The sequence below is a fragment of the Sycon ciliatum genome, chromosome 7, assembly GCF_964019385.1.
Source record: "Sycon ciliatum chromosome 7, ocSycCili1.1, whole genome shotgun sequence".
Classification (NCBI taxonomy): domain Eukaryota; kingdom Metazoa; phylum Porifera; class Calcarea; order Leucosolenida; family Sycettidae; genus Sycon; species Sycon ciliatum.
In genome coordinates this window covers 12,008,118-12,024,696 of record NC_088649.1, presented here as the reverse complement: position 1 = coordinate 12,024,696, position 16,579 = coordinate 12,008,118, and the positions used below count along the sequence as shown (strand labels likewise).

Here is a 16,579-nt window from a genome sequence, read left to right as displayed (position 1 = left end):
AGGTGTAACATAGCAGATACCAGTGTGGATATTGACGCAGTATATGGTTTGGTGTGAGTGTGAATTAATGAGGGTGTACCTGTGGGTGCATGAGAGTGTGTGTGTGTGTGTGTGTGTGTATGGTCGCACACGTCTTTCTTCTCTTTCTCGGACTCTTCCTGACTTTTCTTTCATTCTCCTGGGATACCAGACTAACAATAGTGGCGGTCAATTCATCAGCCTTGCAAGCTGTTGAATGGTGTAATCCCAGCACAAGTTGCTATGTCTAACATAGCTGTTCGCTATCATCGCCTCCGCGATGGGCATGTCTGAATCTGAGTCTGAGAGCGCTCCTGTATGCCGCTACTGCCTCCTTAATACATCATGGCTGGACGATATGTCGGACAGCCTCCTTCCGATGGATTTGGGGAGGTTCTGGATGATCACTGGTAGATTATTTGACAGGGCATTGAGGTACAAAGATGTACTGCCGTGTTTCCTGTATGGCTTGTACTGGCCAGTCTGTAGGTTCATGGTGATGTCTAGGAAGTTCACCACCTGCAGATTGACGTCGATTGTGATCTTCAGATCATGGTGCTGGAATTCTTGGGTTATCCTCTTTTTCTGTCTGTCAGCATCACTTCCCGAGGTGTTCCGCAGCACAGCCAGGCCGTCATCCCTGTACAGTTCGATCGACTCACTGCTGATGTGCTTCTCTAGTTCTGTCAGGAGGAATGCACCCACCAGCTCGCAAACCTCAGCCTCGTCAAAGGAGCCCATAGAAACATCAAATCCGTTTGCTTTCTTCCGTTTCACCTACTGCTTGCGGTTGTGGAGCAGAAGCGACTTCATTGAGTGTTTGATGGCTTCTTCTTTGTTGGGGCGTACACTGCAGAACTGCGTGGAGAATGATAGGGCCTTTTCCAGCAAATCTTCCGTAATTGATGGGTAGAATTCTACTACGTCAAAACATATGAGCATGCCGTATTTTCTCTAATAAAAGCTCAGGTCTCCAATAATAGCCCAGTCTCCACTAATGACCCGGGGCGAGGGTGGTTTCAAACTTTGAAATAATAAGAACACCGTCTCTAATAGTAGCGCGGGTCACAATTGGAGTAGGCAACAAGTATATTGACTGCATATAAAACAGCAGTACAACATGCCAAGAACATATTTGTAAGTTGGGCTGAGTCGGGTAGCATTTTCTTCGGGTATCGGGTCCGGGTAGTTTTCCACGGGTAGCACGGGTATCCGATCGGGTAATGTTCCCATGGTAACCGGTAAGACCACAATGCACACCGGCCCCTTCCCTTAGGCCTTACACACTGGGTAGACATGCGTGAATCATTTGTACACGTGCACTGTAGACCTCTCTCTCTACTCTTTCTACATGATGTCATCTGCAACTTCGGGTTTTCTGGTACGATTCGGTACCCGTCTACCCGAGGTCCTCACGGGTAGCACGGGTACCCGACTACCCGTGCACACCACTATTTGTAAGGAGGTTTTCGGTCTACTGCTTCCTTCCTGGCGCCAATGCTATTGTGAAACATCTGTTTTGACAATATTCCTGAGTTTAGGGTTGACAAATCAGTCTTGATATGGTCAGTTTATGCCTGTATAGACTGGAGTTGGCTTGATAGGTGACAATTGAACAAATAAGAGCCCAGTCTCCAGTAATAGCCCAGTCTCTAATAGTAGTGCGGGGAGAGCTGTCACTTAAAAATAAGAACCCCGGGCTCTTATTAGAGAAAAATACGGTATGCCTCCAGTCAATTACAGACGCTGTGTTTTTCCATAAGTTCACTTTCGTAGCTTGTTTTATGGCCAGGAGTATCTTGTCCAGAGCTCTTTTACTCACAATTCCCATTTCAGATTTAGCAGGGTTGGTTAGTCTGCAAGGGAGGTTGTTCTTGGACCGGTCTTTGTGGACGAAGGCATCCGCCTTGTGTAGTACCTCAATTCGGTCTTTGATTTTCAGCGCAGACGCTAGTTGCTTGGCTTCACTGTTGATTTCTTCGTAGAATCCATCTGGTGCGGTCTTGTATGTCCTGGTGACGTTATCGTGCAGCAGCTTGTGATACTGCTCTTACGTGACTTCGTACAGGTTCCTTGTTTTGTCCGCCTTGACGATTATGTTCTTGGAGCTCTTACAAGTGTATATGTGTGTGTGTGTGTTTGTGTGTGTGTGTTTGTGTGTGTGTCTGTGCGTGTGTGCGTGTGTGTGCATGTGTGTGTGTGTGTGTGTGTGTGTGTGTGTGTGTGTGTATGTATGTGTGTGTATGTGCGTGTGTGTGTGTGTGTGCTTGCATATGTGTTCATGTTGGTTGACTACAGGTTGTAGATGTTCTAGAGTTCATGTCGGATGCCACTAGTATACCAATACTACTGGATGCAGACACAGGCTATGGGAATTTTAACAACGCCCGTCGTCTTGTGCAGAAACTAGAGCAGCGTGGTGTTGCTGGTGCTTGCATTGAAGATAAGCTATTCCCTAAGGTGAGCCGCTTAGTCAGCTTAGTCACAATGATGAAGCAAAATCTCGCTGCCAAATGCTTGTTCACTCATCCCTTGGTTTTCGGGACCCCGAAGTCACACGAGGCACTTCGGTCTGCCGGGCACCCTTTGGACAAGTTTCAGTGGAAATATTTTTACTCTTTTGTCACTTTTTGTGGGAATACTTAGTAGTGACGTCACATGCCATATCTACGGCCTTTCCCCATCAAAATGTATGTGATTCGAACATTTCAAAGTTAGCGGCAGTGCTCGGTCCCGGACCGCCTGGATAGGCGAGGTCTGAGTGTAGTTCTAATGTTTCATAGAGAGGAGCAAATGATAGTCCTGTCTTTTATGTTAGCTGTTAGCCATGTTGGGTAGGCCCACACCAGGCTGCAGCTTGTGTCTCTACATCAATCTCAATGTTATCAATTTAGCATGACCAGCCATGCCAGGCATACAGGGCAGATTGGGCATACAGGGCAGATTGGGCATACAGGGCAGATTGGGCATACAGGGCAGATTGAGCATACAGGGCAGATTGGGCATACAGGGCAGATTGGGTATACAGGGCAGATTGGGCATACAGGGCAGATTGGGCATACAGGGCAGATTGGACACACAGGGCAGATTGGGCATACAGGGCAGATTGGGCATACATGGCAGACTGGACACACAGGGCAGATTGGGCATACAGGGCAGATTGGGCATGCAGGGCAGATTGGGCATACAGGGCAGATTGGGCATACAGGGCAGATTGGGCATACAGGGCAGATTGGGCATGCAGGGCATACAGGGCAGATTGGGCATACAGGGCAGATTGGGCATACAGGGCAGATTGGGCATACAGGGCAGATTGGGCATGCAGGACAGATTGGGCATACAGGGCAGATTGGGCATACAGGGCAGATTGGACTTACAGGGCAGATTGGGCATACAGGGCAGATTGGGCATACAGGGCAAGCCTTATACATTGCTGTGATGGTTATGGTCTCCGTGCGCATATGCTGGCGGCATATGGTAGGTTATGTTTGTCCTTTGCACCTCTTGTCTGGCGTTTGCTCATTATCAGTTTGGTGTGTTGTTGTTTTCCAGTCATGGTATTAGACCATACTAGTATGTGAATTAAGGCAACGATGTGTCGGGATATTATGTTCAGGATGCACAGAGACACCTTGCAAGTCTTGAGCCTGGCCCGCCAATTAAAAAAATGTCACGGTTCGCTGGAGACTCAGGGCATGTTCGATTGGTAGGATCGGGATCCCGATCCACCGGATCCACTGGATTCGCACCCTTTCGATTGGTCGAATCCGGATCCGGATCCTTCGGTCAACCCACCTCGGGGAGCAGGGTTGACCGGATCCAACGGATCCAAATGTGACCTTTGTGCGTATATGGCGGGTAAAAATCATTTTTGTACACATTGTGGTACGCACACGTGGATGGAGATAGAGCTTGTTGACTTTTTGTACAACGCACGCGATGAGTACGACGTTCACCCTTTTGGGTGCCTTGTGAGCGCCATTTTCAACATGGCAACAGTCAAGGTCCAAGATAAAGTGTTCAGTTGAATCTGAAGGATCCGAGGGATCTGAGATCTGGATCCCGATCCCGATCCTTACCAATCGAACATGCCCTCAGTTAGGGTGTGTTTGGTTGGTACAACCTAGAACAGGATTCACCAGCACAGCGTGTTTGGTTGGGACTGCACCTGTTCTGGGTTGGCAAGAACATGTTCTGTTTGCTCCGGCCTCGAGGCCGAACAGACGGACCAATTTCACTTTTTCACAGTGAAACCTGGCGGGAACATCGATTTTGTTCCCAAATGATCACGTGCATACGCTTTTGGGTTGGACTTGCCATGCACTCGTTGTACCGTACAAAGTGACCATGGTGACTCGTACACATTTTGAAGAATGCAACCAAGTTTGGCACATTTTTCACGTAAATGTGCTCTGTTTCTGGAGTACCGTTTGGTTGGCGTGAGGCTGCTCCGTGTGCACCAGTTGTTCGATCCTGTTCTAGATCCTACCAACCAAACACAGCCTTTGACTGAGTTTTCAGCATGCGTAGGAACACCACCACACTGCAAAGATCTCTAAGGCGCAGATGCAGCTCCTAAAGTGGTGGGAGGTGAGTAGATCAGCCCACCAGTAAAGTGGTCAAAGACCGCACTGAATCTCATTCACTGGATCCATGTTTCCTTCGTGCCAGGCCACGAGTTCCCAATTAACACGGCTGGAAAAATCCTTCTGCTTCCAAGCAGGACTTGAACCTGGTACCCTCTGTTTCTCAATCATGATCTTAGACCATCCCACTATGCCTGCCAACATCACATAGCAGTTGAAAAATAATGATGTAATATTCATTGGTTTGAGGGGAAGATGCAAACGGGAAATGTCTGAAGAAAATAAATTGACTGTCATCACCAGTAATACTTGAAGGAAATGAAAATGGACAGTGCAAAGGAGAGGTTGTAGCGATTTTGGTGATACTTGAAGAATGGTGTGTTTCTTCCTACAAGGGAGCTCGCACTTTTCCTGCCGATGTGAATTCTCACTTGACTGCCATCCAGAGCACACGAGAAGTCCATCGAACCTTCCATTCGGCAAGCCTGCTGGAAAGCACCACCCTCTGCTCAATCCACACAGTGTTGCAGGGAATTCCCGCCTCATCAGTTGAGCTTTAGTTGGCTAATGAAATTTGTGCGCATGCCTGAATTTATATGTTTGACTTTTTACAGACCAATTCGCTGTTGGATGGTCGCTCCCAACCACTTGCTGACATGGAAGAGTTTGCGCTGAAGATCAAGGCTTGCAAAGACTCACAGACTGACCCAGATTTCTGCATCGTAGCACGTATAGAAGCGTTCATCGCTGGGTGGGGTCTTGAGGAGGCACTGGCACGTGCTAGCGCCTACTCTGCGGCTGGAGCTGATGCACTGGTTATTCATAGCAAGAAGTCTGATCCGAGTGACATTGAGGCTTTCATGAACTCATGGGATAACCGGGTACGTAGGAGTACATGAAGGAAGTGTGTATGCGTATGTGGGATGGGTACATCAGGGGCGTACGCAGGGCTCTTCAGAGGGGGGGGGGGGGGAGGGGGGTTAAATATTCCCGCATGCCTATCAGTATGTATGCACAATAATGGATCACGACATCGGTACTCTATGCGTATGCACGTGCAGTGCGAGACGAGAATCAGGGGCTGGGGGGGGGGGGGGCTGGGGGGTCTTCCGCACCCCTCGAACCCTCTCCCTCTGGGTACGCCCCTGCACATGCGCAATAGATCAGGGCCAGTGATGGGTACATGCGCAATAGACCAGGGCCAGTGATGGGTACATGCACAATAGACCAGGGCCAGTGATGGTTACATGCACAATAGACCAGGGCCAGTGATGGTTACATGCACAATAGATCAGGGCCAGTGATGGGTACATGCACAATAGATCAGGGCCAGTGATGGGTACATGCACAATAGATCAACGCCAGTGATGGGTACATGCACAATAGATCAACGCCAGTGATGGGTACATGCACAATAGATCAGGGCCAGTCAACTAAGTTATGGTTGCGCTGTACTCTTCCGCCACTTCCTTACTGATCATAATAACAACAGCGCGAGGAACATGGCAATGTGCAGGGGATCTTTTCACAGGTTTTCAGTATTTACCATTTTGATACAAGTAGTGTGTAGCTGCCTGTCTGTCTGCCTGTCTGCCTGTCTGTCTGCCTGTCTGCCTGTCTGCCTGTCTGCCTGTCTGCCTGTCTGCCTGTACCTGATATGCCCCACTCTTGTACATATAGCTGTACACGTACATGGGGGTATTACACTCCCCCCCCCCCCCCACACACACACACCTCGTCTTGGTTGAGCTCTCTTTCTGGTTAGCGTCGTCAACGTTAGTCAGTGCCCGCGTTGTGCAAAGCTTATTGTGCCGTTTCTCGCAGTTAGAGCACTCTGGCTTTGAAGCTTTGCGCCAGTTAAACAAAATGGTTTGCTGTTGACTTGGCTTCATTGTGATCGGTTGAGCCAGTGACCTAACAAGGTCAAAACAGCCAGTTATCCGGGGATCGAGTATCTGTACATGCCATGTGTGTGCCTTGTCTCTCTATGCCATGTCTGTGCCATGTGTGTGCCATGCATTTGTGTGTGCCATGTCTCTCTATGCCATGTGTGTGCCATGCATTTTGTGTTCTGTTTGCCATGTAGACACCTATTATTATCATACCCACCAAGTACTTCAAAACTCCAACACAACAATTCCGTGACTGGAATTGTTCCACGGTGATCTGGGCCAACCACAATATCCGTGCAGCCGTCACTGCTATGAAGGATGTCACATCGACAATCTTCACTCAGCAAACACTGATGGACGTGGAGGGAAAGGTACAACTATTTATACAAACAGCTTGAATGTTACGGTCTGTACAAGTGAAGTACTACTTGTAATAGTTCTATTTTCCAGTGGAATGCAAAGTGGGAGTTGCACAGTTATACCGAATATCCGAGTATTGTCAAACCGGGAAATTTCGTTGGTGTAATATTTTCGGTATTTCCTAAAAATTAATGGTTCGGTAGCACGGAAATTTCGGTAAACCAATTTTCCAGATCCAAAAGTGCATTTTTCACACTGTGTGGCATGGCTTGGTTGAAGTTTAGGTCGCGTTTTATTTTAGGTAAAAATTGCCGGTACCGAAGTTTAAACTCGGATACTGAGCCAGTGATTAATGTAAAAAAAAGAGAAGAAACTCATGAGAACGAGTTATACAGCAACTATCCACGACTGTAACAAGATGATAAACAGTCAGAAAGTGCGATAATAGGGCACAAAACTGACAGGCTACTGAGACATTTAGCGACCCGAAACCTAGCTCTAACACATCTCCAGTGCGCAAACCAACAGCCTTCCAACTTGGAAGGTTCATGGTTACGTAGGACCGAAGAAGGGAAGGTGAGCGCAGCGAAAATGTGCGCAAGCTAAGTCCCACGGCAACAAAGAATGCCGACTGTTACAGGACGATGACGAGACCAGTTAACAACATGACAATGCGGTCTGACTACATGTACAATTCAAAACAGCAAAGCAAAACACCACCCAACACACCACCCAACACACCACCCAACACACCACCCAACACACCACCCAACACACCACCCAACACACCACCCAACACACCACCCAACACACCACCCAACACACCACCCAACACATCACCCAACACACCACCCAACGCACCAACCAACACACCAACCAACACACCACCCAACACACCACCCAACACACCAACCAACACACCACCCAACACACCACCCAACACACCACCCAACACACCACCCAACACACCACCCAACACACCACCCAACACACCACCCAACACACCAACCAACACACCACCCAACACACCACCCAACACACCACCCAACACACCAACCAACACACCACCCAACACACCACCCAACACACCACCCAACTTGGGTGGGTCAGCAATATCAGAGATTGAAAGGAGGGGGGGGGGGGGGGGTTGTGAAAACGAAGTGTACCAAACCGGACGCCAATATCTAACGGTACTCCTCATGCATGACAGTATTGTGGACGAGTTGACTACACTAACAAGTAGTTTCACACGACGTACGTTCCGCCGTATTGCTAGTGACGACTCATAAGGTGTGCAAAATTTAAACTCGGATACCGAGCCAGTAATAAATGTAAAAAGGAGAAGAAACACATGAGAACGAGTTATGCAGCAACTATCCACGACTGTAACAAGATGATAAACAGTCAGAAAGTGCGATAATAGGGCACGAAACTGACAGGCTACTGAGACATTTAGCGACCTGAGACCCAGCTCTAACACATCTCTTGTGCGCAAAGCCTTCCAACTTGGAAGGTTCATGGTTACGTAGGACCAAAGAAGGGAAGATGAGGGGGGGGGGGGGGGGCATTCTTTGGTCCTATGTAACCATGAACCTTTCAAGTTGGAAGGCTGATTGGTTTGCACACTGGAGATGTGTGAGAGCTAGGTCTCAGGTCGCTAAATGTCTCAGTAGCCTGTCAGTTTTGTGCCCTATTATCGCACTTTCTGACTGTTTATCATCGTGTTACAGTCGTGGATAGTTGCTGCATAACGCGTTCTCATGGGTACGGAAGCTACCGAAAATAAATCTCCACCGAATTTTTCAGATTATACAGTATGTGCATGGAGCGCATGGAGCGCATGGAGCGCATGGAGGAGGAGGGTTTCATGTATTTACAGTACTCGCTGGGTTTAATCAATTGCACTTTTAAAACGTTCATGCAGCATCGCACATGCATTTCCTGCAGAAAGGATGGCAGTTTCTGAGTGTTCAATGAGTCGAGGTTGATATCTGGACTCCAGTGGTGCACGTGGCATGGTACAGCTGTAGAAACTGCCTAGATGATCCACCAAGCAAGATACATGTACATGTAGTTATAGAGTATACTGCAGAATAGGACACATGATCTGTCACATGATCTGTCACATGATCTGTACAACCTGTCCATGTACATGCATGATGTGAGTTTCAAGGTATTTAAATGCAGTTCTTAGAGGCCGTTGCGGATATTCAAATATTTTTTTTGTATTTATATCATTATCTCATGGCACATCATGATGACGGCCAATAAAACTGAGACAAGGGTGAAAGCCAACCACAGCAGTAAAACAGATAAAAGAATACAAATAAGAGGCAAAGAAGGCAAAGGAGGAGACAAACCAGCAGGATATACATGAAACCTATAATTGAGCAGAGATTTTAGCAACAAAATTATCCATCGACGTGCTGGTCTTGGCCTGCGTCGGTAATGTTGCCCAAAACACATAGCCAGCAAAGATCGGGGATCTAGTGAATAGGGTGGAGGCAGCGCGTGGGAGACTGAGTGAGTTCCGGGTGTTCCGTGTTTCGGAGAACCAATTATAAGCCTGCATATGCAAGGGTATTTTATTTAGTAATATTTTATGTATGAGAACACAGAGGTGGTACTTATGTCGAGTGGAAAGGGGACTGATCTTGGCAATTTCGTAAAGACTAGCGGAGGGAAAGCGACGATCTTTGCTAAATAAGATTTTAAGGAGCATGCGGTTATGGGTTTCTAGCTTGTTCAATACAGTAGTAGTTATGCCACACCAAGCAGTATCACAGTAGTCAAGTAAGGGCAATATATAGCAACGATAAAACAAGCGTTTGCAAGAAAGAGGAAGATGTCTACAGTGGGCTTGAAGAGCCCCAAGGATGGAGCTTGTGCGCTTGCAGACATACTGCACATGGGGTGACCACGACAATTTAGAGTCAATAATAACGCCAAGATGCTTATGCTCTTCAACAATGCGAATAGCAACACTTGAAGAAGGAAAACAAAGTGGCAGGGAAGGGGGAGAAGGGGAAATGTACATAGCTGCCGTTTTATCAACGTTTGGCTGCAACTTCCAATCATGCATCCAGGTTATAACTTTCCCAATGCTATCTTGCATGGCTTCGTGCAGGCGTATAGGGCAAGCATTGGAGCAAAGCAGAGCTGTGTCGTCAGCGAAAAGGCTGACACCAGGGGCAGTATCGGGGAGGTCATTAATATACAGGAGAAATAGCAGTGGCCCAAGGATTGAACCCTGGGGGACTCCAGAAGTAACGGGTAAAGGCTCCGATAACACAGTTGAGAGGCGTACAAGCTGATGTCGGTTAGAGAGATACGATGAGAGCCAGCCGATAGCCTTGCCATCAATGCGATATACTGTTCGCAGCTTAGCTAAGAGACCCCTGTGCCAAACAGTGTCGAAGGCCTTTGCGAGATCGAAGAAAACTAAACCAACATGGTTATGGGCGTTCCGGGCGGTGTGGATGTCTTGCACGAGGCGGGTAACCTGGTACCTGGTGGAGTCACCCCGACAAAAGCCCGACTGTGCTGGCGAAAGTGAAATGCGAACATGATCATAAATGATGTCATATACAACACGTTCGCACACTTTTGATAAAGTAGAGAGCAATGAGATAGGGCGATAGTTGCTGGGGGTGGTGCGTGGTCCTCTATTTTTGTAGGTGGCCACGACTACCGCAGTTTTCCACATGGCTGGGAATTTCCCTTCACGAAATGACATATTCAAGATAATTGACACAGGATAGGCAACAGACGGACAAAGAGCTCTCCAAACTTCGTTGGTAATTCCGTCTTGACCAGGGGACTTGCCAGTTTTCAGATTACGAGATATTTGATGAGAGAAAATGCGAGTGTTCTATTTGGCAGTGAAACACATGCATGTACGTCACTGTGTAGGCGGTGGAAAGGTTGATCTGGCCATGACCTGCTTTACCACTCAGACCTTCTTCATACTGGATCTGCATCAGTGCATACTGGGTCTGCATGCCAGGTATGCATGCCAGGTTCATGTACCGTGTAGGTCAAGAGCTAGCTTCTTTTTACTGCTACCATGGATACCACCATCCCTTGATTACTGTTACCATGGATACCACCATCCTTTTTACTGTTACCATGGATACCACCATCCCTTGATCAAGCTACAGTCTACAGTGACCACTGTCTGAAGGGACGAGAAAAAGTGGTCGCCTTGGCCAGGTGGTCTTCTTATCCAGGTTCCGTGGGTCACGTGACCATATCCACTTCATAATAATAATAAACGAAGTAGCATAATAATATGCTACTAATAATGATAATAATAAGGCCACCTAGAATTAATTCATTGTTTCGGGTCACTTCACTCATCCGTAACAGGGTCGATCGGTCGGGTTTATTTTTTATTTAATTTAATTTTTTATTTTGGTTTACGTCCATGTGCATACATGTACATCGAATAGCTTTTGTCCACCTAGCCAGTCGATCAAATCTGACTGTAGTGTAGACAATCCAGCGCAGTCATTGTCCCATCAAATCCAGGTCCCATCCAGGACCAGATCTTGGCCTCGCTGGCAAACGAGTCTGACCGGCGAGCAGCTCTCACCTTGAAAACTTCTGTAAATAGCGACAAGGTGGCGGAGCTGATGCTGTTTCAGGACCGTTTGCGGATCGGAGATAGAAGACAATGTCGTCACCAAGCGCTGCATCCTGTCATTTGGCTAGCCATGGCTGCTTCTGAGGTCGATATCTGGACTGCTATTATTAGGGTCGTGGGTGTACATAGTCTAGTCTGTACATTTGCATGCACTATAAAAAAAACATTTTGCGGTCGGGTGAAAAAAGACGGTCGGTCGGGTGACCCGAAACAATGAATTAATTCTGGATGGCCTAATAATAATACCACAGCACGCGTACAAAGGCCAAAGAACAATGTAGGAGAATGCACTGAAATCAAGCCAAGTCCGCTTCTGTCTCCAGTCAACAAAAACTCATCCATAAACAATATCGGATCTCCATTTGGACTTGTCTGCAGCAAATGCTCGTGCTCCTTCTAGGTCGCTGGCATTCTTCAAAGGGATGTCGTGCCCTGCCAGGTCCTTCATGATGGTGGCAGGGAGAGTAGCTGCGGGACGGCCCCTTCGTCGACGTGACCCCGCTTGAAAATAACAGGACATCACAAGGCAAGGGGGTGACTGCTCACTCATCCTCAGCACATGGCCAGTGAGGCTGCGGCGTCGCTTGGCAAAAAGCTCCGACAGTGGCTGCGAGCCACATCTCGAATACAGATCATAATTTGTAATTCTGTCTGGATATCGCACTCCCATCAGGTTTCTGAGCTGTCGGCGGTGAAAACAATCCAGTCGCTGAAAGACTGCCTGGGGCACTCCCCATGTCTCACAGTTGTAAAGGAGGACAGGCAGCACAAGCGAGCTGTACAGCTTGAGCCTGGACCTTTCTGACGCATGCTTGCGCTGCAGCCAGAGGCTGCACATGCTACCGTATGCCTGGGATGCCAGCGAAATCCGCCTGTCGATATCCTCAGCACCCCCCCATAAGAGAACCAAGCTGACTTCATAATACATGTGATATTATCATGTTGATCAGTGTATCACACTGCACACACCTATGCTACTCTAGCACGATTCATGTGCCTGGTGTCCTCTGACCTGTCAAGTGCCGTGCATGCACCATGTACATCTACACACTTCCTGCACTGATATGATGTGTAGATCTACCATGCATGGTGCACCATGCAATGAAATGTACGCATTGCATGGTGCACCATGCAATGCATGATGTGTAGATCTACCATGCATGGTGCACCATGCAATGAAATGTATGCATTGCATGGTGCACCATGCAATGCATGATGTGTAGATCTACCATGCATGGTGCACCATGCAATGCATACATTTACATGTACTACTAGCAGGATGCAACGTGGTCGCGGGTGGGTGGTCGTTGATCACGTTGAGTGAGTGGTCGCCTTATCCGAGCTGTTTTGAATGTGAATGCGTCCGTGACAAGGAAAAGTGGTCACCATATCCGAGTGGTAGCCATTACAGGTTTTACTGTAGTATCTTGCAAGGTGTAGCTGCTAAACAGGGGCAGGATGATGGCGGGTAACTATGACTGTCGTGTTATGCATTGTTTTGCAAACTGCGTATTTTGTACATGTGTATTCTATCGTTGTGATCTGCTATTAGGTAGCGCCTGTAAATGAGTTGTTTCGCTTACAAAACGACAAGGAGCTGCGTGAAGCGGAGGACAGGTACCTACCGAAAGTGTGATGCGGCTATCGGCTTGACTCTGCCATTGCCATAGCAAGATGTCATTGCTATCGGCTTGACTGTGCCATTGCCATAGTATGATGTCATTACTATCGGCTTGATGTTTTCCACTCTCGATTCTAGGGTGTTTGTGTGTGTGTGTGTGTGTGTGTGTGTGTGTGTATATCGTCTGTCGAGAATTCTTTTCATTGATTGTGAGTGATTATTAGATTATTGCTGCAGCATGCCTGTAGGTGCGTTTGTGCCGGCAGTGTCACTCATAGACTACATACTGCACATGTGTTATTTGCATACCTAAATGGACACCTTGTCCGTTTTGAAGGTTTTTTAAATATCAGGAATTTAAAAAAAGAGCATGCAGAATGGATATATCTCCCCTGGTCTGGGTATATCTCCCCTAGTCTGGGTATATCTCCCCTGGTCTGGGTATATCTCCCCTGGTCTGGGTATATCTCCTACAGACTGGGTGTATCTCCTCTGGTTACACCAGGAGAGGTGAGATTTTTGTGTGCGTTTGTTTTCAGCCTTGCGCCATATAAGACTGTTTGATCCGAACGCCAACTTTGTCTGAACTAAATCCATGCAGAGATTATTTGGGTTTTTTCCGTGTTCTAGAATTTCCTTTGCACTGCACGCAGTTCCGTTTGTTTTCCGCACATTTCTTGTGAGTGCTATTATTATATTTAAAACTGCTTTCATTCTATGAATTTGAAATGTACGTACTGTGGTAGTGTGTTACTGTGGTAGTGCGCAAGTGCACAAGTTCGCAAGCTGCCAAAGCCTGTCTAACTGCCCGACTATTGCTAGCTGCCAAAGTCTGTCTAACTGCCCGACTATTGCTAGCTGATAATTATGACTTTGAAGTACTGTATCTGTGTGTGCGTGCGTGCATACGTGTGTCTGTGCGTACATATGTCACATGTGTGTGTGTGGGGGGGGGGGATAGGTGTGTGTGTGTGTGTGTGTGTGTGTGTGTGTGTGTGTGTGTGTGTGTGTGTGTGTGTGTGTGTGTGTGTGTGTGTGTGTGTGCTATGGCTTCTGCTGTAGCATCGCTATCATCGCCTCCGGCGATTGGCGTCCAATGGTCCAATCGTGTGTGTTTATAGTGGACCTACAGCAGACTGTTCATCTGGTTTGTGATATTTCTTTCCTCTGTTTGTGAGTCCTTTCCCATCAATATGGCAGCTTGTTTTGATTTCCTTTTTTTCAATTCATTTTGCTGTACTTCCTGTTTTGTTTTGCGCCACTGCCCCTCACCTTGCGCTCAGTTCTCTGAGTGGCGGGCGGCGTGACCCCACAGGGTATACCGGTAGCTGATTCATAGTGTGTGTGTGTGTGTGTGTGTGTGTGTGTGTGTGTGTGTGTGTGTGTGTGTGTGTGTGTGTGTGTGTGTGTCCCATATGGTGCAGTGGTATGTGCAGCGATTTCCAATCGATAGATTGCGGGTTCGATTCCCGACGATTATGGTCACACACGTCTTTCTTCTCTTTCTCAGACTCTTCCTGACTTTTCTTTCATTCTCCTGGGTGGTTACCAACAGCCAGTGCATGCCGGAGTATGTGGTGTGATGTGTGTGCGGGAAAAAAAAGAAAAAAAAAGAAAAAAATGAAAAAGACCAAAAAAGGGATTCACTGGCCAGAAAATGTCACTCCAAATAGCTGTATGGTGTAGACCAGGCTGAATAGTGACGGTCAATTCTTCAGCCTTGCAAGCTGTTGAATGGTGTAATCCCAGCACAAGTTGCTATGGCTTCTGCCGTAGCATTGCTATCATCGCCTCCGGCGATGGGCGTCAAAGGGTCAAAGGTGTGTGTGTGAGGTGCGTGTGTGCGTGTGTGAGGTGTGTGTGTGTGCGTTGCTGTGTGGTACATGTATGCGTGTGCTTGATTGTATGTACATGTATATGTGAGTCTGTGTGTTATGTACACGCGTCTGCGTGTGTGTGCGTTTCGCATTTCACAGGTGACCGCTTTTTCAAGTGTCCGCCCATACTAAAATGTACACATTGTACGCCTGGTAGTGGTACACTGTGAAAAGTCTGAACACTGCACTGAGACAAGCTGTCCTCACTTTACAGGTGTCCGTTTTCTCAGGTGTCCGCAAGGCTCAAGGGCAGGTTTGACTGTAGTCGTGAAGAAAAAGTACATGACATTGTACTACAGTGCTGGCAACTGAAATCCGACCCCCTTGGCGGAGCGGCGCGCCGCCAAGGGGGTCGGATTTCAGTTGCCAGCACTGAGTGTAGTAGGGTCCAAGTACTGAAGTAGTGAAGTAGTGACAGAGTCGCACCTACTGACTGTGACCTAGTACCTAGCTCCACGGCACTGGCCGTAGAGGTTCTACATGATTGTACTGCACTCTGTCTGTGATCATGGTAATCGGCAGCGTTGCGAGCTATATAGCGCTATGCTACAACAAAAAAGGTGTTTATCTGTTTATTGAACGCGCAAAGCAATGATGATTTATGTGAATGCGAGGTCGAGGAGAAGAATGGAGAGCAAAGCAAGAATATGCGAGCTATGCAGCATGCTACAACGTAGTGCTACATAATCATTAATTATTTTGTAGACTGAGGACAGTCTGTCACTGCGTCAGACCACACACGTACAGTCCGTATCGCCTATAAGGTTGGCGGCTATAGTAATATACCGGATATAGTGATCAATTTCTCAAATTCATTTTCATTTGCCATAACTAAGTATACACAGTTATCGCGTATAGTAATAATCGTCTATAGTAATTATATCGCCTATAGTGATCAAATTCATATTTCAAAAGACCTCCATTACACTATTTTTGTATTGGTTATAGTGATTGATGTAGAATCAAGCGATGTCAGAGGAGAACAGGGTGTTACTTCTTCGTGAAGAACTTGTCCAGTGAGTGTTGTTTGGTGAGTTTTGCTTGTACAAGTTGCCAAAATATGCCTCCTTCATGAGGAAATCCTGATTTTGTGTGTCAGGAGCTACAGCCAGCTACATGGCATTGTACATGTATGTAGTGCGTATGTGCACGGTGCGCGGAGTCGTTTGACACCCCACTCGCATATATTGCATGCAGTATCGGTCATAGTAATATATCGCTTATAGTGATAAAATGCTCAAAATCAAACACCAACGCTATAGGCGATACTGACTGTACATGTACACGTGAGTTTGGTGGATAGGAGGATCGATCTGGGGGATGGTGGGGCGGCGGGAAGTATGCACCAGAATCTACGCGCGCCCCAGATGAGCGCGGAGCCAGACTGTGCAGAGCTAGAGGCAGCTGCTATTGCTAATCGCTGCAAATCTAGAGCACCTGTTTCTTGCGGGCCTTGGGCTTCTACAAATACAAAATGTAATGATAGCGGGTTTCCTTGACTTGCTTGAAAAATGTTTGATGTCGATACTACAACGTTGTAGTCTTGTGGCCTCCTCTTCCTCCTGTGTGTAATCTCCCGC

General features: G+C 47.3%; 1 protein-coding gene across 1 annotated transcript in view; it reads left to right on the top strand.

Moving 5' to 3' along the window:
- The window catches only part of LOC135821002 (phosphoenolpyruvate phosphomutase-like), a 29,079-nt gene extending 15,071 nt beyond the window's left edge, over positions 1–14,008 (top strand). The window contains exons 5-8 of the mRNA XM_065334056.1: positions 2,317–2,478; positions 5,219–5,485; positions 6,691–6,867; positions 13,054–14,008. Of these exons, the coding sequence (XP_065190128.1) occupies positions 2,317–2,478; positions 5,219–5,485; positions 6,691–6,867; positions 13,054–13,137 (690 nt within the window). The 3' untranslated portion in view covers positions 13,138–14,008. The remainder of the gene's footprint in view (positions 1–2,316; positions 2,479–5,218; positions 5,486–6,690; positions 6,868–13,053) is intronic.
- The last annotated feature ends 2,571 nt before the right edge of the window (positions 14,009–16,579 follow it).